This window comes from Orbicella franksi, chromosome 12 (assembly GCF_964199315.1).
Source record: "Orbicella franksi chromosome 12, jaOrbFran1.1, whole genome shotgun sequence".
Lineage (NCBI taxonomy): Eukaryota > Metazoa > Cnidaria > Anthozoa > Scleractinia > Merulinidae > Orbicella > Orbicella franksi.
The window spans coordinates 7,045,691-7,070,836 of record NC_138156.1 but is presented as its reverse complement, the minus strand read 5'-3'; the positions used below and the strand labels follow the sequence as shown (position 1 = coordinate 7,070,836).

The 25,146-nt window shown below is 39.6% G+C and overlaps 3 protein-coding genes and 3 pseudogenes across 3 annotated transcripts in view; 1 reads left to right on the top strand and 5 right to left on the bottom strand.

Annotated features, from left to right (window-relative positions):
* LOC145463463 (heterogeneous nuclear ribonucleoprotein L-like) overlaps positions 1-3,363 on the top strand; it is a 29,118-nt gene extending 25,755 nt beyond the window's left edge. The window contains exons 21-22 of the mRNA XM_081447217.1: positions 620-718; positions 1,367-3,363. Coding sequence (XP_081303343.1) covers positions 620-718; positions 1,367-1,632 — 365 coding nt within the window. The 3' untranslated portion in view covers positions 1,633-3,363. The remainder of the gene's footprint in view (positions 1-619; positions 719-1,366) is intronic.
* Positions 3,364-7,232: 3,869 nt separating this feature from the next.
* Positions 7,233-10,677, bottom strand: LOC145462890 (E3 ubiquitin-protein ligase TRIM45-like). The gene has a single exon (XM_081446539.1). The coding sequence runs from the start codon at positions 9,911-9,913 to the stop codon at positions 7,697-7,699; it is 2,217 nt and encodes a 738-aa protein (XP_081302665.1). The 5' UTR covers positions 9,914-10,677; the 3' UTR covers positions 7,233-7,696.
* Positions 10,678-10,949: 272 nt separating this feature from the next.
* On the bottom strand, positions 10,950-13,736 carry LOC145463430 (ectonucleotide pyrophosphatase/phosphodiesterase family member 5-like; annotated as a pseudogene).
* A 1,400-nt stretch (positions 13,737-15,136) lies between these two features.
* LOC145463492 (ectonucleotide pyrophosphatase/phosphodiesterase family member 5-like) lies at positions 15,137-16,999 on the bottom strand (annotated as a pseudogene).
* A 95-nt stretch (positions 17,000-17,094) lies between these two features.
* LOC145463491 (E3 ubiquitin-protein ligase TRIM45-like) lies at positions 17,095-20,017 on the bottom strand (annotated as a pseudogene).
* Positions 20,018-20,334: 317 nt separating this feature from the next.
* Positions 20,335-23,540, bottom strand: LOC145463502 (uncharacterized). Its single transcript, XM_081447252.1, has 2 exons — positions 22,897-23,540; positions 20,335-22,378 (listed from the first exon to the last, which is right to left on the bottom strand). The coding sequence occupies exon 2, from the start codon at positions 21,964-21,966 to the stop codon at positions 21,316-21,318; it is 651 nt and encodes a 216-aa protein (XP_081303378.1). The 5' UTR covers positions 21,967-22,378; positions 22,897-23,540; the 3' UTR covers positions 20,335-21,315.
* Between the last annotated feature and the right edge of the window lie 1,606 nt (positions 23,541-25,146).

Below are 25,146 nucleotides of genomic sequence, written 5' to 3'. Positions count from 1 at the left end.
GTATGTTTTTGGCGTGTCATGTGCCGTGTGTAGTGAAGTTTCTGTGTCATTACTTTGCATGGTTTTGGGGTAGTGAAGTTTCTTTGTCATTACTTTGCATGGTTTTGGGGTGTCGAGGGAGAGAAATTATCAAAAAATGAAATTACGTTGACCTTATGCTAGTATGTTAAACGCAGAGTCGAGCGGTCCGTGTTCGAGCTATGGATGAGGTCATTGTGTTGTGTTCTTGGGCAAGACACTTTACTCTACATACATATACATACATACATATACTTTTTGTTGAGGCAGGTTGGTTTAAGGCAACCTAAAGGCTGGTGGGGACCTGCCAGAAACTTCATTTAAAAACTATTTACTTAATTAAAAACTCTCACAGTACCTCTCTCCACCCAGGAGTATAAATGGATACTGGTGAATTGTTTGGGCAACCTGACAGAATGCTGTGCAGTAGCCTGTCATGGACTAGCTTCCCATCCAGGGGGGCTGGGGAGAAATACTCCTAGTTGCCTCAACAGTCATGTGAATTCTCCTATAACTAGGACGGGACATTTGCTTTGACCTTGTTTTTAAAATGACCGAATATTCTCTGTTAAAAGAATCATTTCCTTTTTTTCAATTTTAGCCAATGCCAAGTCATCAGCAGGATTACTTGAGATGCCAGACATTCGTTCAGCTATGGAGGCGCTTACACTCACAAATCACTTTACCATCAACCCGCCAGGTAATCAACTGAAGCTGTATTGTTGTATGTATTGATACCTTAGAGGCTTATTTTCGTTCAAAATACTTTTTAGTGGGCTTGGGGTGGGGTCAAGTGGGTCCAGGAGGGGAAGAGAGGGGCTTAATCATGGCAGGAATTGTGCGTTCTTGAAATGATTGGTTGTATTTGGAGGGAATTTTGCGCGATTATTTGGAAAGTGGTCTTAAAAGAGAACTCTAAAGCCAGCAAAACTAGAAGAAGGTGCACCTCTCTGAACATCAACAGTAAGGTTCCTTATAATCTGAAGTAGATTGTTCTTTCAGAGATAATGGCAATTCTCTACCATCCAATTCCCCATAATTCATTCTTCACCCCCTACCCGCCAAATTTTCCATAAACTATTATGTTTAAATGCTCTTGGAGGTCTGCATGTTCCCGAGAGCATTTTACAACAATAGTTTATGCAAAATTTGGAGGGCAAACAGAGTGAATTATGGGGAGTTAGAAAATAGAGAATTGACATCAGTTCTGAAAGAACAATCTACTTATATTTTGGGAGGGGCTATTATCGAAAGGTTTTGGGTATTTTCAAATATGGTGGGCTTAGGGAAGCATCTTTGGGGAGGTTTATCACAAGTACGTTTGGTAACTCATGTTTATTTTCGTCAGGAGGAGGTTCCTATACCCTGAAGCTAGCCTTCTCCCCAAGCTCCTCAATATCTCCTACGGCTCCAACCGTTGCTCCCGCTGTTGCCGCAGCAGCGGTTGCCGTCAGCAATGGTGCCAATCCTTTGGGTCCCATTGGCTCCCCTGTGCACCCAAGATGCATGGCGGGAAGTCCTATCAGTATTGTGACCAACGGCGTCAAGGAATTGAACGGCGACGCGGAAAGGAATGGGCTGAGTCCGGAGCACCTGACTGGTTCCAGTCCCTAGGGAGGGAGAGTAGTACAAAGTTTGAGCCAAAGGTGAACAGTTACAGCAGTCACATAAAAGAATGGAAAATACTTCAAGTAATTACAGGGATAATGACACCACTGGAAAGCAATCTTCCAGGTGATGAATATTACTTAATAACAAAAATTTAGTGTCATCTTGACGCTGTATAGCAGAATAAACTAGTTTATTATTAGGTCGTTGTAAAAATCGTGAAAGGTTGTACCCACCATTCACCGAATCTGTTAGGTTTTTGCTCTTTCGTAACAATTTATATTAAGCATGCACGGAAATACCAGCGGCAAAGTTAGTTTGTGCACTTTTCAGGTTCATGCTTGGGGTTTTAATAGTTTGGTTAGGTTAATGGTATTTCAAGTTAGCTTAGGTAAACTTTTCCAGTTTCCTTCGTTAGATTAAGAATTTTAGTACATTCCCCTGAAGAAATGTGGGCCTGGGTACGAGCGAGCGGTAATTAAATTAAAGTTGAGCAGCAAAATGTCTGCAAAAAATATATAGATATATATAAATATGTATAACACGGATTAGAGTAATTTTTCGAAACTCGAATGTGCAGTGAGTCTAAACTGAGATTCTTTCGTTAACGTAAAACGGATTTTTTTTTCCTACATCATAGTCAGTTATTATTAATTCATAAGTCGCAGAGTGAAGTCAAACTTCAGGATCTCCCGACAAATTGTTATCGTTAAAAACGCCATGCCATAAACGATTTTGTTCACTTAATTTACATTTTTCGGCGAAGTCCGTCGTAATCTTTTTGAATGACTGACTGGTGTTTGACAGCTTTTCGTAGAACTTTCTGTTGATTTTGTTGAAACTCCTTGGCCAGTAATAGAGCTGACAACCACACGTGCTGTGAAATTTTGTTTGGTAATCTCGGATCTACATCTTTTTGAAGAATTTAGTGACGTGATTTGAAATCTCTGCTTTTCACGAAATTCCTACATTTGGAGTGATTCTTGACTTAGTTTTCAACTGGCCAGGGAGTTTGAAAATCAACATTAAGATTTTACAAAAGCGTTAATAATTTAAAAAAAAATGTTTTCAAGTGATAGAAGACGGCGCATTCGACTGTAAAAAAAGAAGAAATCTTACATAAAACGCAATTGTCCTCACTTATTTTACATTTAACTCAAATTCGTTCTAAAGTAAATTTTCTTGTTTTGCCATTGGTTTCAAAACACACCAAGTCGTATTTATAAATTAAATCAGGATGTTTTCCGTAGCTTACGCACCTCTTTGTTTAATTCTTTTATCCTGTTGTCAAGGTGTATTTTCTCCTAACATATCTCCATACATTTTTCATAGCATTAGTTGGGAGAATATGTTTGGCTATAATGGCAATCGATATCGTTCTCTTTAGTGATCAAGTCCTGAATTCTCGTCACATGAATGCTTGATTTTGTATTGTTATTTTAATGAGAAATCGTATGTTGATCACTCTTAGAGGTTCAAGGTTAATTTAAGGAGTTAATGCCATGCGGTATTGAAAGCTCTGTTTCACTGAACGTTTAAAACTCAAATTATTTTTATCACAGTTTAAAAGATATTTTTCTTCGTTTTTCTTGACATTAATTTTTTGTAGTTTCACTTGTGTTTTGACGTTTTATGGAACGGAGCTTGAAAGAAGTACAAGAATAATCGCACAATGTTTGTGAGGTTCATTCCTCTGCAGTTTGACGGCGCTGTCCTGGCAGGAAACGCGAGGAAAAAGCTGCTACATTGTATCATAATTATATATTCGCATTCGTAGATTTTACGAATGAAATTTCTGAAAAATTGATATCTATAATCGTGTTTTTATATTTGATTGATTGATTTTCTGGAATAATTTTTTGATGGAAAGAAATATGTTAATGAATTAATTTTTTTCTGTGTTTCCTCGCCACCGGGTCGCCTTGGAACTGCATTTTGTCACTTATATGTCGAAAAATTAAGAATACACAACATATACAAAAAAAATGCGGCTTATCTTCCCAAGGAAAAGGATATACAGTTCTGCTGGGAATGGCAAAATAATTATTCCAATTTAAAAAGAAAGATTCAGAATCTAGGAAATATTTCAAATCTAATACACACGTGCGATGGAACGCAAAACAGAGACATATATATAGAAATGTTAATTTGTTCTTGCGGACTTGTTTCACCAGTCCAAAATACATAATTTTTAAATGGAATTAACTTAATTGCAAGGTCAGGCAAAGAGGTTTTTTAATATAAAACGTGCACATGTTGAATTTCTCATAGGATCATCAAGTTACAGTAACGTTGTAAATATTATAGGTTATAGAATTTAAGAAAAAACAAAATCATTATCCCAGTTTAACACCTCATAGTAGAAAAATTATATGAAGTTAAAATTTGCCAAAAACATATTTTAGTGGAATTTGGTAAAATAATTGTTATTTGATCCATTTATATTCAAAGATAAGTACAAACCGCTGAAGAATCTTCGCAAGACACCGGCAACGAATATTAAATGTACTTTTGTTCAATTTTGTTTTCCTAGCGTAGCATATATTTGAAAGACTGCTTTTCAGTCGCTGCCTTAAGTTTGGTTCACTTGTGTTCTATTCTCAATCGTCATACGCACTAAAATTTTATTCTATATTATACACAATATACACTTCGATTGCTTGTTTGTTTTTTAAAGCTTTTGGTAGGAATTTTTCCGGCAGTTTCATGCAAATTTAAATTACTGTTAGTGGGTTTTCAAGTTTTGGAGAATATTTTTGGAGGTAAATGCGATAGAACCTCATGGTTTGTTGACAACTTCACTTCTAACTTTGTCGTGATTCAATGCGTTATAGGTTTCCGTTTGTCGTAAATTTAAGTTTTTGTTTTCATTTAAGTAAAACGCTTTGCATTTTCGGCGTTGGGGTTTATGAAATTTGCTTCTGTATTCGTTATTGCGTTACAATTCGTTTGTTTCTTTTCATGATTCTACCTGTTTTATTGTACTCATGGTGGTTTTTCAACGGGTTAATACTGAAAACAGTTGTTCTGGACGTAAGAAGTGCAGCGAACTAATAAGAACTCGAAACAGGATCACGTGACCTGTGATAAGCGCGGGAATGTCGCGTAAGCTTAATCCGTGTTGATTGGTTTAAGCGCGTTGCACAAGTTTTAGGGACCAATCATATAGCTCAGAAAATGTTAAACCACGTGATTGCTTACAAACGTCATCAGAATAGCACTCTGTCGGTCCGCAAAGCAAGTTATTACGAATATTTGTTTTGGTTAATACTGGAAATAGTTTTCCAGGTCTGGTCTTCAGGGTTGTCAAATTAAAGACGAGGTGTTGTCTTAAAGACTGTTAGAAATGAGGCTTTTCCTCCTTAAAACTCAAGAAAGTGAAACCCTCTATAGTTAGGTTCTTGTTCAAATAAAACCTGTCGCCGGAGGGCTGCATCTCTTATTGTTAGAAGGCTTGTAGTGTTTTGAACGAATAGTTATCTGAATCTGGTGTCAAAAACACCGTTTTGCGCTGTAACAAAAATGGAAAAGTGTGCACCCGCGCAGATATGGGAGTATCAGTGAGAGAAATGTGTCGTTTGGCAATTTATATGTGATATGGTTGACTCGTGGCGCTGGTCGCTATAAGTATTTGAATTCTGAGTTAGTGGCTTGTAAAAATATCACAGATCGTCAAGTTTAGACAAGCAAATAGGAACGACTCTTTGATCTTGATTTGTGTCAGTTACCTTCGGAGCCACTCAAAGCGAAGTAACGCAATGCACCGGAAGTGTTGCGTGACCTTGGCCCGAGCGGCTGCAAAGGAAACGATTTATGTGAGCTACCAGGTAAAATAGTTATTTTTCTTGATTTGCTGGACTAGGGTCTTTTCCCTGAAGTTCCGAACCTTTGCGCGAGGTTTGTTATCTCTGTGGTGCAGGCCGCTCACTTTTCCATTTTGTTTTTTTTCTTTGTTGTTACTGATACTGGTTCTAAAGATAGGTGTAGTGTAACTAGAATTTGGTCGGGGTGTCTTTATGCAGAATCATCTTGATACTTTTCAAAGGACTTGCTTTCGATCTTGCCTTTTCGACTGATAGCAGTCTCGCGGTGAAGGCTGTGTACAATCCTTGACAAGAAATTTTTGCAACCTTCGGGAAAGCATATTTCGTGCTTCGGACAATCCTCGCGGATGGACCCGGACAGTTTCCGACTCTAATCTGGTAACAGCGTGAACACGAATTGTTTTAAATCGCGGAACGTCGTAGGAAACGTGGATGGGTGCCAAGATCGAAGCAATATTTGAAAAATGTCTCGTGTTTTCGCATGTTATGGGCACTAAGTCTTCTACTAAGAGCTTAACACGACACCGCGGGATTAATTTAAACACGACTGTGAACCAGGCTTAAGATGTTGGAATCCCACGTATGATAGTTCATCGTTATGACTGCTTTAGCGGTTTTCATGCTCAATAAAGTTCTTCTTTCAATGCATCATTTGAAGCCTCGTTTTATATGAGTTGCTGTACTCTCTTGTCACAGAAAGAGCAACCTCGTGCCCAGGATCTTCTCGGTCTCACTGTTCGAGGGCGGTTCCTCTCGAGACAAGGGGGCCGTTTCTCGAAGGTCCCAAAACGTTTTCGCACCCGGAAAGCCATAACAAAAACTTAAAACTTACATGATAACAGTGCTGTTATTTTTTATTTTTATTTTTTATTTTTTATTTTTTATTTTTTATTTTTTATTTTTTATTTTTTATTTTTTATTTTTTATTTTTTATTTTTTATTTTTTATTTTTTATTTTTTATTTTTTATTTTTTATTTTTTATTTTTTATTTTTTTTATTTTTTTTTTTTTCACATATTCTTAAAATAAACAGAGGTTCCCTTCATACAAGAAGTTTCAGGTGTATACACTCCATCGTTTATAGAAACAGATGAACTAAAAATAGTTTTGAGGGCCCGAAAAGTTTCCGGGGCTTTCGAGAAACGGGCCCCAGGTGCCGTTCTAGAAAGAAATATTACGAAGGCCCTGGGCACGAGATTGGCAAATCCTATAAGCTTCCAATAATTCACTAACTAACAGAGCCACTTTTTATTGACATCACATACTAGTAAAACAAATCACATCGTCAAATCTCTAGAACTACTTAAAGTAAGCGAAAGCGAAATCTGAGACTCAATACTAATGAAAGCCATTTAATATTTTTAGAGATTTTCAAAATGTAATAACAAGAGAATTGAGTTGCACGTCTAAAAGGCTGATCATCAATCATTACTACCTTTTTCCCCTTGCTTTCTCGGTAGCAAAAAGAAAGTGCAGGTTAGCTCGCCAAGTCAGACTCGCTCGTCCTTCCGGCTTTCGCTTTTAGGGAACAAAAGTTTAAACAAGTGAATTTTACAATATGAAAACGTTCATTTTTGAGTTTTTCTGACACGGAATAAAAACAATGAGTCTTTCCAGAATTACAAGAGATAACAGTTTCCTTCAGTACTTCTTACGCTACAAAGATAAATTATAAGACTATGCCTCACCTAAAGACACTAAAAAATATCACATAAATTATCAGAAATTAATTTACTGAAAACTTGATGTCACTAACGTATTGAAAGAAATGTACATTGCGAGTTCACCTAGTTTATTTTTTTCTGGGGTGGGGAAAGAGAAGAAAAACCCGCGTACCACGCTAATAGGAGTCCTTATGTCACACCTATCGACAAAAGATGCAGGTAAAAGTAACTCAGCTAACATGGTAACACTTATCCGCTATTTAAGTTTGGATTCAGTGAAACCTCTCTGCTAAAAAATTCTAAGAAGAAAGTAAGAATACGCTCGTATTTCCTTCATTGCCCGAATGTTACATTACCCCCGTCAACAAATATGTGATAACAAATCAGATACTGACAAAAACACGGATATAATTAAATACACTATTGGTCTGTTATTCACCTTTAACGCAGGTGAGGGCTAGGTTATCATAGAAACATGACGTCATATATTTAAAGACCAAATAGACACATTGTTATCTGAGAGATCGCCCGTCTTACATGTAAGACATCAAGAATTTTTCTACACACTAACGATTGAACCATCTACTTCAATATGTATACTTTCTTTTCTGTAAAACTAGTCACGATAATACTTCCGTCTGGTGCTGTTGCTATTCCCATAGGTTCTCCTAAAACAGCGTTACTTTTACCTGTGAAGCGACCGTCTAAAGAAAATTGCTGAACTCGGTTGTTTGCTTTATCACATACAAGAAGATTATTAGAACTGTCTACATGCATGAGCCTCGGCCCATTAAATTGTCCGTCTCGATTCCCTTGTTTACCAAACTTGTACAAAAAGGTTCCTGACTGATCAAAAGCTTTAACGCAGTAATTGTCTCTATCTGAAACGAAAATCATATTTTTGAAAGGAATGCAGCCAACCGGATGGTTGAGTTTCTCTGGACCATTGTCTCCAAATATGGAATGAGTTTCGCCCTCCTTGGATATCACCTGTATCCTATTATTGCCCCACTCGGCTACAACAATGCGTCCTTCATCATCCATACAAACATCCCTTGGACTCTGAAACTCTCCTTTTCCTGCACCACGTTTTCCAAAGGTTTTCACAACAGTTCCTGTCTCGATGTTTAAGTGTTGTATTCTATGATTCCCGTTGTCTGCAATTAGAACCTCGTCATTGCTGAAAAAGAAAAGGCCTTGTGGGTGCTGAAATTGTCCAGACTTTCTGCCTAGGCCACCAATTTTCCTTAAACACTTGCCTTCTTTATCGAAAACGTAAACAAAGTGTCCAAGGTTATCTGTAACAGCAATATTGCCTTCCATGTTAATAGCAATTCCATACAGCCTTTCCAGCTGGTTTTCTTGAAAGAATTTTAAGTCCAGGTTACCGACTACAACAAGCTCGCGTTCTTTCACCTGCGTATTAAAAGGACAGGTCGGAAGTTTGTCGCCATTGATCTTCACTTCAATGCTGTAAGCGCCCGGTACTATCGGAGTAAACTTCACTTGAAGATTGCCGTCTTCTGTCTCGCTAGCAATCGCATTGGTGACATCTTTAGCGGGTTCTATCACTACTCCAACTTGATCTTTAAGGTCAGCCTGGTTACTCGTCTTCCCTTCAGATGTTTTGGGGTATAACGTAAACTCTGCTTCTACACCAGCCTGAAAAGTTTGATCCAGTTCTTCAAGCCTTGATCGAGTTGCATCGGCCTTTTCGATGTCCACAGTCTCAATAAAACCCAGTTTCAAGCCTTCTGCAGGGGAAGCCGCGGAAAACTTGACGAATGCTGTCTCGCCGTGTTTTGGAACTTCAGTAACACGAAGCTCTTCAAATCTCTGCTTCAAAGTTTTCTTGTTTCTCATGATATCCGAGCTTGAGCTTCTCTGGGCCAAATTATTAGCAAACTCAACCGCTTGCGTCATTTGTTTGACCAGAGACTGTGCTTCTTGTATAGCGGAGTTAATTTTCTCGATTCGCGTTACGCGTGTCGTGTCGAGTGAGATAATGGCCTCTCGCTCGCGCTCACGAATTTCTGCGATCATCTGCTCTGCAGCTTGCGAGACTCCACGTTTAGCAGTTGCGACATTCTTTTCCAGCTCAGAAGCCGTTTCTTCAAATTGTCGAATCACTTCACCAAGCTCTCTTAACTTTTCCTTGATCATTTCAGCGCCTGACATGATGTCGGGTTTCTCGTCACGAGCTGCTTTGTCGAGCAAAACGACCTTGTGGTTTTGGTGATCCGTGACTATGCAAATTTGGCAAACACAAGCTTTACACGAGAAGCAGAAGAATCGGGTAATTTCCTTCTCGTGAAACTCCTGCGAGCAGAATGGTTGTCGCCTCAGCAACGCCTCGTAATCCTCTGCTTTAAACTCATTGACTGGTGTAACTCTGTGTCCTTCGAAAGATGCTTTCAGTACTTCATGTGCGTTGAAACAGTCTGGGCACATAAATCGTCCACAGTCAAAGCAATAGTACACCTGAGAACTGTTCTTCCTACACTGGGAACAAGTATTGCTGCTTCCCTCGCCACTCCGTCGGACGGCAAGAAGACTCAACAGACTGTTGTGGAAAAAACTGCTCGGCAACCTGTCGAAGTTATTTCCTTCGGGTAAATCGATTTGCGCCTGACACTCTGGGCATCTGAACTTGCCTTGTCTGTGGCTCGCTCTTGCATGATTCGCCAGACACTCAAGGCAAAATGTGTGAAGACATGAGATAGTCTTGGGTTTGTTGTAGATATCGAGACAAATCGAGCAAGTAAGATGCTTCTTGAGGTTTTTCAAAAGGGACTCCATCGCGACGCGTCGCTCAGTTGACTCTCAGTTGCGAGACAATTACTTCAGATTCCGAGAAATTAGAATTGATCAACGTCACGACTGTGTCAGTATAACCAATCAGACTGTTAACAAAGAACCCTTTACTGCTGATCTGATGCGTGTAATACGATAAGTTAATGCATGACTGCTGGGTTTGTTGTTTTTTGGAGGTTACGCTATATTAATCTTTAGAATTTTATCCGTTAATCTAATCAGGTTTTGACCCTAATTCATCACCAATAGGCTCTCATTTTATAAAACCACCTAATAGGCAGCGTGCTAACGTTTCTGAGGATGATAAACGAAATTTGAAGGTCTTTGTGTGGCTCGCTATATTGGCGTGTGAGGAGTTTTTCAGTTCACGAGACTGCTATGTCACATATTTGTTAGCTAATGTCGCTAATTTTGGATAAGCCTGGTACTGTATGCTTTGTCTTAATTTACTCTCAAAAGGCATCTTTTCTCACGGGCGCAGTGGTTGCACTCTACGCATTGGACCCGAGTTCGATTCAGTCTATGTCGTTCTTGGCAAGGCAAATGTCATACAAAGTAGCTAGCTTACAAGCCTTGAAACCTAAAAGACAAAGAAAGAGTCTACTGTGGCGTTTTCGGCAGATACAAGCAGATACAAATGATAACAGTCCAACTTCTAATTCTTTTGAAAAATGTTCCAAGATGTTTTCCTTTAATTTCTCTATTTACTGTTTGCCTAAGTTTTTTTATCGTTCCATGTGAAACTTGAAAAATTTAAGGTGATTTCCGCAGAACATTCGAGCAATAATGGCAAAAATTAAGTTACCAAAAAAAATCATGGCATCGTAATATTTTGAATACAGTTAAGAAGAACTTATGAGGCAAAATTAAATTTGAAGTTATCCAAACACAATAACACACGCTTTAAGCATTCTTACTAGGTTTGACGTTAACTTTCTCAAGAATGCTTGAAAATTTAATCGCGGGGTCACTTAGAGAAATGAACGAAAGTGAGTTCTTTTAAATAGTATTCCAAAAATTACCGTGGTATGAGTAGATTTTATGTAAATAATTTTTGCACTTAATGCTCGAACTTTGGGGGAATCCGTTTTAAACGTCAACAAATGGCCAAAATGAACGACCGAGTTCCTAAGGAGAGACTGGGCACAAGTAGGTTAAATGACGTTTTCCTTAAAATCTACCAATATGACCCCACTTCAAAATTTCAGGAATTAGAAATTGCCTCTGATTTAACATTCATACAAAGTAAAATAAAAATCTGTAAGACAGATTTTTCGCAAACTAAGAAAAGGTGAAATCAAAACTAGCTCAAAATCGGTTTCACAGATTTTTATTAAATTTTGGCTCTAAGCGCGATTCACGCCTACAAATCAACTGTGAAAATTTCATCATGGGTTGTACGGTAGGTTTTCTAGCAATCCTCGATCAGACTAGACTCGATTCACAGCCGTTTTGTGAGCCCACGTTCCTTGCTCGACACCACGGATAAACAACCGCACTCCCAACACGGCTAGAAATCGAGCCTGCTATCAGACTGGCTTTTTCAATCTTGGACGAGAATTAAATTGCGCATGCCCTTTATTTAAGAGCGCGCTCATGTGACGACCTGCATCTTATGAGAGAAAGCAGGAGTAAATTAGAGCTCTTTTACCGGTTGTTTATCGACCTTTTTTATCATATTTTACTCGTTCTAGGCTTAAGTACATGTTTGAATGGAGCTTAAAACTATCTCTGCCTATACCGAAGTGATTTAACGCCTTTCAAGTGCTGAAGTGGTTTTCGCTTCTTCTTAGGGCTCTGACTTGACGCCTGGCACCTGCCGACGCTCTGTAGAAACCACTTGACAGCCTACAGACCCCTGGTCTGGCGTCTAATCACACAGAGATTCATAAAAATTAACTAACTAGAAACTCTATTTACGAGATTTGGAAATCGCATCAACAGCATTATTTTGTAATGTTTTCTCTTAAGAGTCGTTGCTCGAAAAATTACTTAATTTCCGTATCTGGGGGCCGGTCAGCTCCGTTGATACGCGATCAGATCTTCCAGTCCCATATTCAACAATAAAAGGACAGTTACAAGTCCGGAAACGCTTGACACGCTTTGTTCATGTTCGCAACTTTCTTTAACCTTATCCCACGATCCATGGTAACGAAATTTAGAGTCGAGTGCAGGTGGAAACAAAAGCCTGTAAAACAGCCACACGTGTAATTTGCTGTAAATGTTTGTTGATTTTTTTCCTTATTTAGTATGTCTAATAATTTGACTCATTAAGCTAGCGATGGCGCCCGTGCAGGCTCTCATTTTGGCCAGCTCGCTTCGCTTACCGACTCGTCTTCCGCGCTTTTGCGCTTTCGCTTATGCTCCTGCCGCAGAGTATAAGATCTTCCTCGCAGGCTCAGCTATCAGCTAACGCACCCGATTCAGGTCAAACTCGTCTCAACGTAAAGCCCTCACACAGCCCCTCATCACATCGCCATATCATGGCGCCAACAAGTCTACTGTTGGAACTAAGCTACCGTTGTTCGGAAGAGGCTGCATTCCTAAGATTTTACACATCAATGGATACAGACTAACGGATCCAAAAGGTTTTCCCTCAAAGTTCTCCTTGAATGCAGGTCCGCGCGCAATGAATGCAGCGGACATCGACTTGCACTTGCCACTAAATCCGTGTGCGAGCTCTGTCCATTGACCATTTTTGGGCATTGTTACGCGCCGGCCCTTTTCAGAACTTACAAGCCAGCCCTCTGAAGGAAAGACCACAAGAGGCGAAATACGTGGGTTGTTCCTGAAGTGCAAATATTCGGGAACTTCATTTTTTGTGATAAACGTGTAGGTGACATACGTTTTTAAGGCGTTTATAAACATCCTCCATCTTTTCAGCTTTCGGCGCCAGCAACATGTTAAACCAGGAATCCCAGAAATCGTAATTCTCTGGGTCGACATATTTATCAAGGTCAATCACTTTGTTACAAGAGGTGTTAGTCATGCCATGATCTGCTGTGATTATTATGTTTACCTTGTCGAGAAGCTCGTGTCGTTTTAATCCTTCCACAATCAAACCAACAGTTTTGTCGACTCGTTGAATAGCTTCGGGCAAGTCACACCATCCCTCGTGGTGGCATGTTTTGTCTGGCTCTTCGAAATAAACAGCAACAAAATTGGGCGGGTTTGTAGCCGTCAACCAGTCAATTACTTTCTTAGCACGTTTCTCAAAGCCCATAACCTTACCTGTTTTGTTGAATTGGTCAACAATGGGTGAAGGCGAGTATTCCCTGTATTTCGGATACATGCCTTTACTTTTAATGTTGTACCCAGGCCAATATAAGACACCACTGTTTCCCTTTTGCTTTTGGTTTGTCACCCATATTGGTTCCGCACCATTCCACCACCGTGGATCCGTTTGAACGGCACCAAATCGGGCGTTGAGGACCGGATCGTACATGGTGTTACTTATAATGCCGTGGCTTTCGGGGTAGAGGCCCGTTACAATACTGTAGTGTCCTGGCATTGTGACTGTTGGGAAGACGGATCGGACGTATGGAACAGTGACGCCAGTTTTCTTGAGAAATTCCAAGTATGGTGTATGAGCTTTTCCAGCAAAATCCCACCGGAATCCGTCCAGAGATATTAGAAGAAGTGTTTGAGGCTTACAATTGAGCCCAGAAAAGAAAAGTATGGCGAAGAAGACAAGGCAGTTTACTAACATGATCGTCGATAACTCTGCTTGTCCCGATATCTCTTCCAAACAGGCCTTATTGGCAAGGTTTAATGTAGGAACAAATCAACTTGTCAGATTTCTTGGCATCAGAAAATACCTGTTGTTTTGACAGTTCGTTTGTACCGGTAGCCTAAATATGTAACTATCTATTGACAGAAAGGCGATATTCCCTCCTGAACCTAAATCTTCTCAAGCTCTTTTAATATTTTTAAAATTTACTTCCTAATTTGTTTTTATGTCATCCGTTTAGTGAAACGCAAATTTCTAAAACGAGAAGTAGGTCTGCCAGTAAAGCAAGAGAGCCAGGGCTTTAATCGCCAGGTGAATATATTTTTCCTTGGATAAAATTAAAGTGTGAATTTAATTAATGTGCGCTAGTGATTTGTTCCAGTGCCCTGATTTATTTTCCAGAACACGTGACATTCAACGCACGAATTTTTCTAATCAAATTACATGTACCAATGATGAGAAGATCTGTCATAATCCACAGTTCATTCTTCTGAGCAATAACCCTTAAGATCTCACATGGATAAATTGGAAAGTCTGGCCTTCAATCAAAATTAAATGGGGGGTCTGGGGAGAGAAAGCTTTAACCATAACCCTTTGGGCTTAGAACTTGTACCAATCTTTCTCTGCTTTTTTATTCACAAAATCCCCTACATCTTACACATGTAAACTGGAGGAGGCGTGTACCACCCGGAGGACTGAAGGGGAGGGCTTTTTCTCATACAAAATGTACACCGACGAACAGGAAAAACAAACAACACATAGTGTTGAGGACATGAGATAGTTGAATTAAGTCCAGATTTTATTCTTATGACAGTGTCAGTAATTCTAAGAATATTTACAAACAGTGCTACACTGACTGAGAACCGAGAATGACTGAGTTCTTCCTTGGGGACGCAAATTCTAACTTCACAAAACAGCGCTTATGACGGCAGAAGTAGAGTTTCTACGACGTCTGAAACAAACTACAGCAAGTCATCAAAAACAGACCATACAGTCTAAAACTTCATTTCTCACAATGGAATGTTTAACCGTTTCTGTTTTAAATAGTATCAAAAAAGGACCAAAAATGTAAGAGGCAAGGAAGGGCGCGTTTTAGCGTTAACTCTGCAGTGTTCTTGCGCCCTGCCAGCAGAGCTTTCTAGACTTGGTTTCCGTAGTTAACCTGCAGATGATTAAGTACGCTTCATAATTGTTATATGACGACAGAAGTGATCACTCATTACAACGCGAGCAACAAAAGCAAATTAAGCTGCGGCACAAGGCACAAGGCGAGGCCGCGCGCGACAACTGATTTCAGATTTTTATTGTTTTGCACTGTTTACAAAACTTATAACTTTAACAGTATTTACAAAAACTACATTAATTAAAAAGAGAAAAGAAATATAACAGTAAATAGCCAAAATGAAATGTACTCAGTGACCAAAGTAGCATAGGCTTTTTTGTTGGTCACTGGCACGTACAAACAATTGACACGACATATCAATTATATTAATTAATATCAAAAAAGTACAAAAGGAAAAAATATAAATATATATATGAACAATAAACACGTAAAAGGATGGCAGAACGTAGATAAGGTATACGCAGAATATAAGCAGGCTATACAAAAGAGTAGGATCGATTGTTTAAAAGGTATAGTTTATATTGGTTGTAAAAGAATGTGTAAGGCAGTTTTTATCTCTGAGAGCCTGCCTGATCTTAGAGGCTCAGCTATCAGCTGACGCACCCGATCCAGACCCTCGGGGGCTGGACGTGCTGTCGTCATGGTTGTCATGGTCGGTTAAACTTGACTCGATGTAAAACCGTCATACAGCCCCTCATCACATGGCCATATCATGGCGCTTAAGAAGTCTGCTGTTGTAACTAAGCTACCGTTGTTCGGCAGAGGCTGAATTCCAAATATTTTACACAACAATGTATCAAGACTAACGGATCCAAAAGGTTTTCCCTCAAAGTTCTCTTTGAACGCAGGCCGGCGCACAATGAATGCAGCGGACATCGACTTGCACTTGCAACTAAAGCCATGCGCGAGTTTTGTCCATTGACCATTTTGGGCATTGTTACGCTCCGGCTTTTATTGGAACTGATAAGCCAGCCCTCTGAAGGAAAGACCACAAGTGGCGAAAAACGTGGGCTGCTCCTGAAGTGCAAATATTCGGGAACTTCATTTTTGTAGATGACATGCGTTTTTAAGGCGCTTATACACATTCTCCATCTTTCCAGCTTTCGACGCCAACAACATGTTAAACCAGGAATCCCAGAAATCGTAACTCTCTGGGTCGGCATATTTATCAAGGTCAATCACTTTGTTGCAAGAGGTTTTAGTCATGCCATGATCTGCTGTGATCATTATGTTTACTTTGTCGAGAAGCTCGTGTCGTTTTAATCCTTCCACAAACCAACAGTTTTGTCGACTCGTTGAATAGCTTCGGGCAAGTCACACCATCCCTCGTTGTTGCATGTCTGGCTTTTCAAAATAAACAGCAACTAAATTGGGCGAGTTTTTACACGCCAACCAGTCAGTTACTTTCTCAGTGCGTTTCTCAAAGTGGATAACCATCCCTGTTTTGTTGAACTGGTCAACACTGGGATTGCGACACTGGGAGTGCGATACTAGGGGAATTCGAATTTTCATTTCCGGGGTATCGAATCACTTTCTGGCCCTCTAATCTAGGCAATTCGTAATTGCTGGTCGCACTGTAATCGTGTGTTTTAAATCGCGAAACGTTGTAGAAAAACTGGGATGAAAACCATCCCCTGACCAGGCGCCATCTTGGAAAGCAACCACCTGTGATCAGGCATTCTTTTTCAATAGCAGAGGGAAGAAGAAAAAAAAGAACGTCTGATACAATTGCTTCGCAAGTTGTCTGCCCGTAGTCCAGAATCTGGACTTTTTGCTGATTGGTCGTAAAACAACAGTCTTTAAGCCCGCCTTTCTCATTGGTTACACGATTGGATATCTGACTTCCGGTGCAATTTCAAACGCGAAGCCTGACGGCTGCGGAGATAAATACACTCATAAACTTTGAACTTTCAGCCCGGAGTCCTTGACCTTTATCGAATATAACTTCGTCTATTCAAGATTTTATTCGAAAATCCTTATAGAGAGAGGAGATGCTATGCATGCTTTTTATCCAAGATAATACGAGTCCTTAAGTCGCACCTATCGACAAAAGATATAGGTAAAGGTAACTCGGCTAATATGACAACGCTCATCTGCTATTTAATTTTGGACCCATCAGACAGTGAGTTTAAAAACCTCTCTGCTAAAACATTCGAAGAGGAAAAAATGTAAGAATACACTCGTATTTCTTTTGCCCGAATGTTAAATAACCCCCGTCAACAAACGTGTGATAACAAATCGTATACCGATTGAGGCAAGAGTATAATTTACAACTATATGGCCTGTTATACATTACGACTTTTGTACACCTTGTAACGCAGGCTAGGTTTACGTCGCCATAGAAACATGAAGTCAATTTTTTAAAGACCAAATAAACACATTGTTCGTGAATTTCATACTCTAACGACAATTGAAACATCTACTTCAATATGTATACTTTCTTATCTCTATAACTCGTCACGAGAATACTTCCGTCTGGTGCTGCTGTTATTCCAACAGGTCTTCGTAACACAACGATACTTTTACCAGTGAAGCGACCGTCTAGAGAAAATTGCTGAACTCGGTCGTTTTCGTAATCACAAACAAGAAGATTATTGGAACTATCTACATGCATGAGGTACGGATTATTAAATTGTCCGTCTTGATTCCCTTGTTTCCCAAACTTGTATAAAAAAGTTCCTGACTGATCAAAAACCTTAATGCAGTGATTGTCTCTATCCGATACAAAAGTCATGTTTTTGAAAGGAATGCAGCCAGTTGGATGGTTGAGTTTCTCTGGACCACTGTCTCCAAATATGGAAAGAGTTTCACTCTCCTTGGATATCACCTGTATCCTATTATTGCCCCACTCGGCTACAACAATGCGTCCTTTATCATCCACACAAACATCAACTGGATACTGAAACTCTCCCTTTCCTGCACCATACTTTCCAAAGCTCTTCACAACAGTTCCTGTCTCGATGTTTAAGTGTTGTATTCTATGATTCCTGCTGTCTACAATTAGAATCTCCTTGTCGTTGAAAAAAGAAACGCCGCCTGGGTACTGACACTGTCCAGAATTTGTGCCATGGCCACCAATTTTCCTTAAACACTTGCCTTCTTTATCGAAAACGTAAACAAAGTGTCCAATGTTATCTGTAACAGCAATATTGCCTTCCATGTTAATAGCAATTCAATAGTCTTTGGAGCTCGCTTTCTTGAAAGAATTTTAAGTCCAAGTTACCAACTACAACAAGCTCACGTTCTTTCACCTGCGTATTAAAAGGACAGGTCGGAAGTTTGTCGCCATTGATCTTCACTTCAATGCTGTAAGCGCCTGGTACTATTGGAGTAAACTTCACTTGAAGATTACCGTCTTCTTTCTCGTTCACAATCACATTGGTGACATCTTTAGCGGGTTCTATCAAAACTTCAACTTGATCTTTAAGGTCAGCCTGGTTACTCGTCTTCCCTTCAGATGTTTTGGGGCTTAACGTAAACTCTGCTTCTACACCAGCCTGAAGAGTTTGATCCAGTCCTTCAAGCCTTGATCGAGTTGCATCGGCCTTGTCGATGTCCACAGTCTCAATAAAACCCAGTTTCAAGCCTTCTACAGGGGAAGCCGCGGAAAACTTGACGAATGCTGTCTCGCCGTGTTTTGGAACTTCAGTAACACGAAGCTCTTCAAATCTCTGCTTCAAAGTTTTCTTGTTTCTCATGATATCCGAGCTTGAGCTTCTCTGGGCCAAATTATTAGCAAACTCAACCGCTTGCGTCATTTGTTTGACCAGTGACTGTGTTTCTTGTATAGCGGAGTTAATTTTCTCGAGTCTCGTCACGCGTGTCGTCTCGAGTGAGATAATGGCCTCTCGCTCGCGCTCACGAATTTCTGCGATCATCTGCTCTGCAGCTTGCGCGACTCCACGTTTAGCAGTTGCGACATTCCTTTCCAGCTCAGAAGCCGTTTCTTCAAATTGTCGAATCACTTCACCAAGCTCTCTTAACTTTTCCTTGATCATTTCAGCGCCTGACATGATGTCGGGTTTCTCGTCACGAGCTGCTTTGTCGAGCAAAACGACCTTGTGGTTTTGGTGATCCGTGACTATGCAAATTTGGCAAACACAAGCTTCACACGAGAAGCAGAAGAATCGGGTAATTTCCTTCTCGTGAAACTCCTGCGAGCAGAATGGTTGTCGCTTCATTAAGGCTTCGTAATCTTCTGGTTGAAACTTATTCACTGGTGTAACTCTGTGCCCTTCGAAAGATGCCTTTAGCACTTCATGCGCGCTGAAACAGTCTGGGCACATAAATCGTCCACAGTCAAAGCAATAGTACATCTGAGAGCTGTTTTTCCTACACTGGGAACAAGTAATGCTGCTTCCCTCGCCACTCCGTCGGACGGCAAGCAGACCCAACAGACTGTTGTGGAAAAAACTGCTCGGCAATTTGTCGAAGTTATTTCCTTCGGGTAAATCGATTTGCGCCTGACACTCTGGGCATCTGAACTTGCCTTGTCTGTGGCTCGCTCTTGCATGATTGGCCAGACACTCAAGGCAAAATGTGTGAAGACATGAGATAGTCTTGGGTTTGTTGTAGATATCGAGACAAATCGAGCAAGTAAGATGCTTCTTGAGGTTTTTCAAAAGGGATTCCATCGCGACACGTCGCTCTGTTGACTCTCAGTTTCGAGACAATTACTTCAGATTCCGAGAAATGAGAAGTGATCAACGTCACGCCTGTGTCAGTATAACCAATCAAATTTAAAACTGTTAACAAAGAACCCTTCACTGTTGATCTGATACGTGTAATATTTCTGAGTTTGTTGTTTTTAGAAGGTCACGTTATGTTAATCTTGAGAAGTTAAGTAGTCTAATCGGGTTTTGACCCTAATTCCTCGCGAAGAGGCAGTCGTATCATTGGAAGAACTTTAATAGGTAGTGTGGGAACGTTAGCCTTCGTTGCAGTTGTAAACAGGGAAGGGGTACCGTAGGGAGGCAGAAAACACGTCCTTCCATTCCACCTCCGTCCATCACGATTTGCCTCGATCCTCCTCCCCCTCTTCTGTTACGCAAGATATAGGAGCGTTTTTTAGGATGGTAAGCGAAATTTGACGGTCTTTGCCTGTGGTACGTTATGTCGGCATCCGCGGAGTTTGTCAGTGTACGTGTACGAGACTGATATGTCACATATCTGTCAGCTAGTTTGCATGTTTGTTAGCTAATTAGAGATAAGGCTAATATGCTTTGCATGATTTTGCTTTGTTAGGGCAAGTTTTGTTACGAGTACAATGGTTACGATCTAGAGGACCCGAGTTCGATTTTGGGATCCACCAGGTTTTTTTTAGAGCTTGGTCTTTTTCCTTTCCTTTTTTAACCAATTTTGTCGCTGAAATACACGTGCTTAATTCAGATTTGGAACCGATAATAACATAAGTTTTGATGTTACGCGACTTTAGTCTGCTTACAGATACTCTGTTTTGTCTTAAGCTCGTCGAGATCTCAAGCTTAGCGAAATATTAACTCCTCGCGTGGGATATGAACCAGCTAAAACGCAAGGGGGTAGGGATGGGAAAAGATTAAAAATAAAAACTAGTAGTAGTAATCATAGATTTAATAGTGAAGTGCGTTCGATAGTTTAAAGGTTGGATAGGATGGTGTTTTTCTAGCACCTTGCTAGAGGGATTGAACTTAGTCCTGTGTAAAAACAGTTATTAACACACAAACAAGAAGTGAAATAATAAACTGTTCTCTTGTCTTTAGTTAAGAACTATTTTCAAAGTAGTCAGTGTTTCTTGGATCAAGTTTAACTCTGTCTTTGAGTATCACTGGGTTAACTCTGAACAGAAACCTTTAGTATCTATGGTAATTAACCATGGGTTAGAGTAAACCCAGCTTTGAACAACTCAGCCCAGGTACACTCTAAATATTAGTGTTTCACAGGTTACATCATACAGCTCTGACGCTGATCCTTACACGAGCGTCGACTTAAGATGAACAAGACTGCCTTTATATCTAATAAAGCTAGAACAGAATTTTGAAAAATATCATTACTTCTTTTACTTTAATTGATTTGATTATATTCACATTGGTTTTCTGGCAATTACATGTACTGCATCGTCTCCAATAATGTCAATTTTAAACGCATGAATCCAAAAAATAAAATCAATTAAAAATGTCCTTTCAGTATCACGATAATTCTCTAATAATATCAATTATGAACATATCAATAAACGTATTCATTTTTTATGAAGATCAATAAACTTCTTCAAAAGATTTCCTTGCAATAACAGTAACTTCTACATATATCTGGAATATTATTCCTGACATCTACAAAAACGTGTTCATTTTGTTATGAAGATCAAATAAACTTCAAAATATTTCCTTGCAAGAACAGTAAGTTATATATCTGGAATATTGTTCCTGCATCGACAGTATTTTTTTATAATGTAAATTATAAGAGCATCAATAAACATTTGTGATAACAGTAACTCAGTAGGCACGGTCATACTAGCAGAGTTGCCCTGGGGTAGAAATTTATTATGTCAAAATGAATCCTCTACTCTAGAGCAGGTAATTTTACTTCAGAGACTTTCCTTTGCTGAGAATCGTAAGAGATTATGATCTCATCTAACAGAAGTAGTGCATCATTGAGTTCCTCCTCTGAACATGACTTCAGGCATGGAGGTTTGTCACAGAGCGCAGCCATTTGTTGCACAATTTGATTGTAGGCAAATAGTCGCAGGATTTGTTTGTCCTCCTCTTTTTCTTGTAGGTGCAACTTCACGGACCACTGTGTCAAGTCTGCGGAAAGCTTTTGCGTCAGTTTACAATGTTCACAATAACCTAGTTTACCAATGGGTCTAACTACGAATTTTCTAGTGCACGAGGAGCAGATGTGTGACTTTGTGGTGCTCTGTACTCCAATTAGGGAAACACAAGCCTCCTTTGAGATCAGGAGTTCAATGCCATCCATGCGATATAATGCATCAGTAAAATCTTCTGTTTGCTCAATTGATACCCCACTGTCATCTTTAGGGGTGTTTAGGTACTTTAGATCCCTGTTTTGTTTGAGCCTCAGGTTTGTAAATATGTAGGTGTTGCTTTCTTCAAGTTTCCCAGTGTGTTCTGCCCACAAAACAACTTTCATGTAACCAGTGGTATCTACAATCATTCCTTCTTGCTTCTTGACAGGCTTTGAATCATGCATTATGATATTTTTGGTAGCAGACAGCTGAAGTAATTTAGCTTTAACTGTGATCAACTGGTTTGGTGCAACGTCTTGTCGGGAACTGATTGTTGCATAAGAGGTGGTCTGTTGTTGATATAAAGATTCTAGGTCTGGCGCTTCTGTTGGCACTACATTGGTATGCTTTTGAATGACAACGTCTGTTGTGCCATATTTGTTACTGGTTGCATATTTTGACAGCTTTACCGGGCTTCTCTGCTTTTCCAGAGTATCAAATGCTGCTTTCCGTTCAGGGCTAAAACAGACTGCCCTTTGCACACCAGAGGAAGTGGTTTGTAGGCTGCAGTTGAAATATCTGAGTGTTCCTTTTTTTTTATAGGGGATGTATCTTTTATGTAACACACTATGTCATTTTTGTTTTCATCTTTACCACCTAGCAAAAAAAAAAAGTGTAAATGCAATGCAAGTTCCTGTACAAAAGCTTATGTCGTTTTACAGTTTTACAAACGTTAGCATTAAAAACACAGTTTACTGCTGCAGAGCAAACAAACATTTTAGTTGACTTGATTGCAAGAAAATTAGCTAATAGCAGTAATAGCATGGTATAACTTATAAGTATTAAGCCAAGTTCTTTTTGAACAAGGAAAAAAATAAAATGAGTTGAATTTTTTCTGCTGTCCAGTTCAATCACATAAAAGATTAGCTGCAAATGGCCTATTTGTCAAAATCAAGTACATCTTTGAATGGAGCATTGGCTGTGCTAGGATCAGCCGCATACAATTAACATATCAACTGTTTGGGGCTATTGCAGCAAGCTATTGCTGGTTTCTCAAAGGACACACAAGGACATATAGTAACAGTCAGTTCTTATATAAAGTTGTAAGCACTGTGAATTGTCAACTGACAACTTAACGCACACTATATCTAATAGTTTCATTGTGGAAAAGTTACCTGAGGCCATTATTTGCTTCTCTCCCTCTATGTATTCTGTGGATAAAGTTAAAAAACAAAGTTAGTTTTTCATGTCATGTCATGCCATTATTTGCTTCTCTCCCTCTATGTATTCTGTGGATAAAGTTAAAAAACAAAGTTAGTTTTCATGTTATCAATAACTTTATAAGTGGAAACGGTTTGGTTGGAAGTAAAGAAATCATAACAATTATCTCTATTGTTAGAGTTACAGTTCAAATGGCTATCTGCCGAAGCCTGATCAGGATCTTGTTTACTGCATTGAGTTGGAGTCCAATGACTCAAACTAAGTTTGTGATGACCACAATGGGTCATTTGGCACAATGGCCATCGAGTACAATGACTCGATTCATTTCGATTTTGATGACCACAATGGGTCATTAGGCACAATGAAGACCAAGTACAATGACTCAGTTCGTTTTCTTTGAGTTTGAAAGCACTATCAGTCAGAGTACAATCTTTTAAGCCGATGCCTACGCTGTTTTCCATCGCACTTTTCGGCAACCCAAAACACGACGATCCGCCTGTGATAGTCACAACGGACAGACCCTCTCCCCGCTCGTGCGAAATAAATCCAAGATGGCGTCGATTTGGATCAACTACAAAATCGAGATTTTTTCCACCTGCGCAAGATTATGATTGCGTTCTCCTAACGTCGAACGCAATAACTCGTAGCAAAAAAAAAAAAAGGACTATGCGACCTAGCTGTTTCGCATACTGAATCGACTTCAAATCACATCGGATGGCTTATTAAATTCGTAAAAAAAAAAAAAAAAGATTTCTCTTTAGGTCTTTCGCAACTGGTCGTCCAAAAACCCGCGTAAGGCTGCCAGAACTCGATCTCATGGCGCTGAGTCGCGTAAAGCAGACTAGCTTTTGTCTTCGGGTGACAGGAAAACATATCGGGCAACCTTTCTCGGTTTGAACTAGGCAACGAGAAGTTTAAAAAGTTTTCTTAATTTTTTTTTAAACAATAAACAAAAAAGACTGCTGTTGTAAAAAGGAAAGCCAAAAACCAATAATATAACTCGTATGCTGGAAAAAACCAGTAAGCACACATGTACGCAATGCGGATCTATTTTTACTTTTGGCGCCGATTATATGCGAAGGAGACTAAGAAAGGGTCAGGAAAAGTCTGGCTTATATCGCTCGACATTGTCTTACAGCATTGGTAAACCGTTTTTTTTTTTTGTTTTGTTTTTTTCAAATAATAACCTTTCTTTGTGGCTTGAAGTTAAAAGAAAAGATCTTTGTGAGAGTTTACCGTCAGAATCACTATTTCCAGTTAAAAAAGCTTTGGTTATTGCTTATTGTAATTTTTCTAAACAATTGATGTTTTTTAGTCGGGCTTCCGTAGGAAAGCCCGAATCATGAAATGTAAGCTGTTCTTAGTCGCCAAAAGGGGAACATGGTCCTAGGCGTTCCTAGCGTAGACCGTGGAAACTGGGGACGAGAATGTGACAGCTTGCTTTATTGTGTGCTCGTTCTTCGTGTTTTCTAAAAGTCTTGGAAATAATTACGCCTTATATGTTCATCTCACATACAAAGATGTCGATCGCTTTCGGCTCGGGTCTGTCCACGAAATATATTGCTTGAAAGCCTGCGAAATAAGCAAAGTAGCAAGAGATAACAAATGAGCCATGTACGACTTCAAACTACGAAAACACTGACAGAAACCTATGACTACTGAATTAGAAACAAACTATGCTGCTGAGATGAACACATTAGATGTTGAAAAAAAGAAAAACAAGAAAAACAAGAAGCGTCGTAAGCAGAACTTCGAAGATAAAGCAAACTACAAGCAATTGGATCAAGAGGATACTCAACGAAGCAACTTGAATAATAAATATCTAAGCGTAACTCTTGTTGAAATATCCGGATTCTTTTATTTGTTTTTACTGTGTTCAATAAGCTTACTTGTAAAGTACAACTTAATATTGCGTTACGAGGCCCGAGTATACGCTCTTACATCGTCTAGTTTTTATGAAAAGAGTAATTTCATTCAGTTACGCGATTTCACAGGAAAATTGACGGGTTTGCTCGAGGAGCACTTTGAGTAAAAAGCTGAATGCAGAGGGTACATCCCGCCACTATGTTTGGCTCAACCCCGCCATTCCGCCACACTCAGAATGCCCAATCCCGGCTAATTAGAGTTTCAGTCAATTCTCCGTGTAACGGTCCATAACCTGTGATTTTCTGGGGTTTTTTTCTTTCATCCCACATCCCGCCATA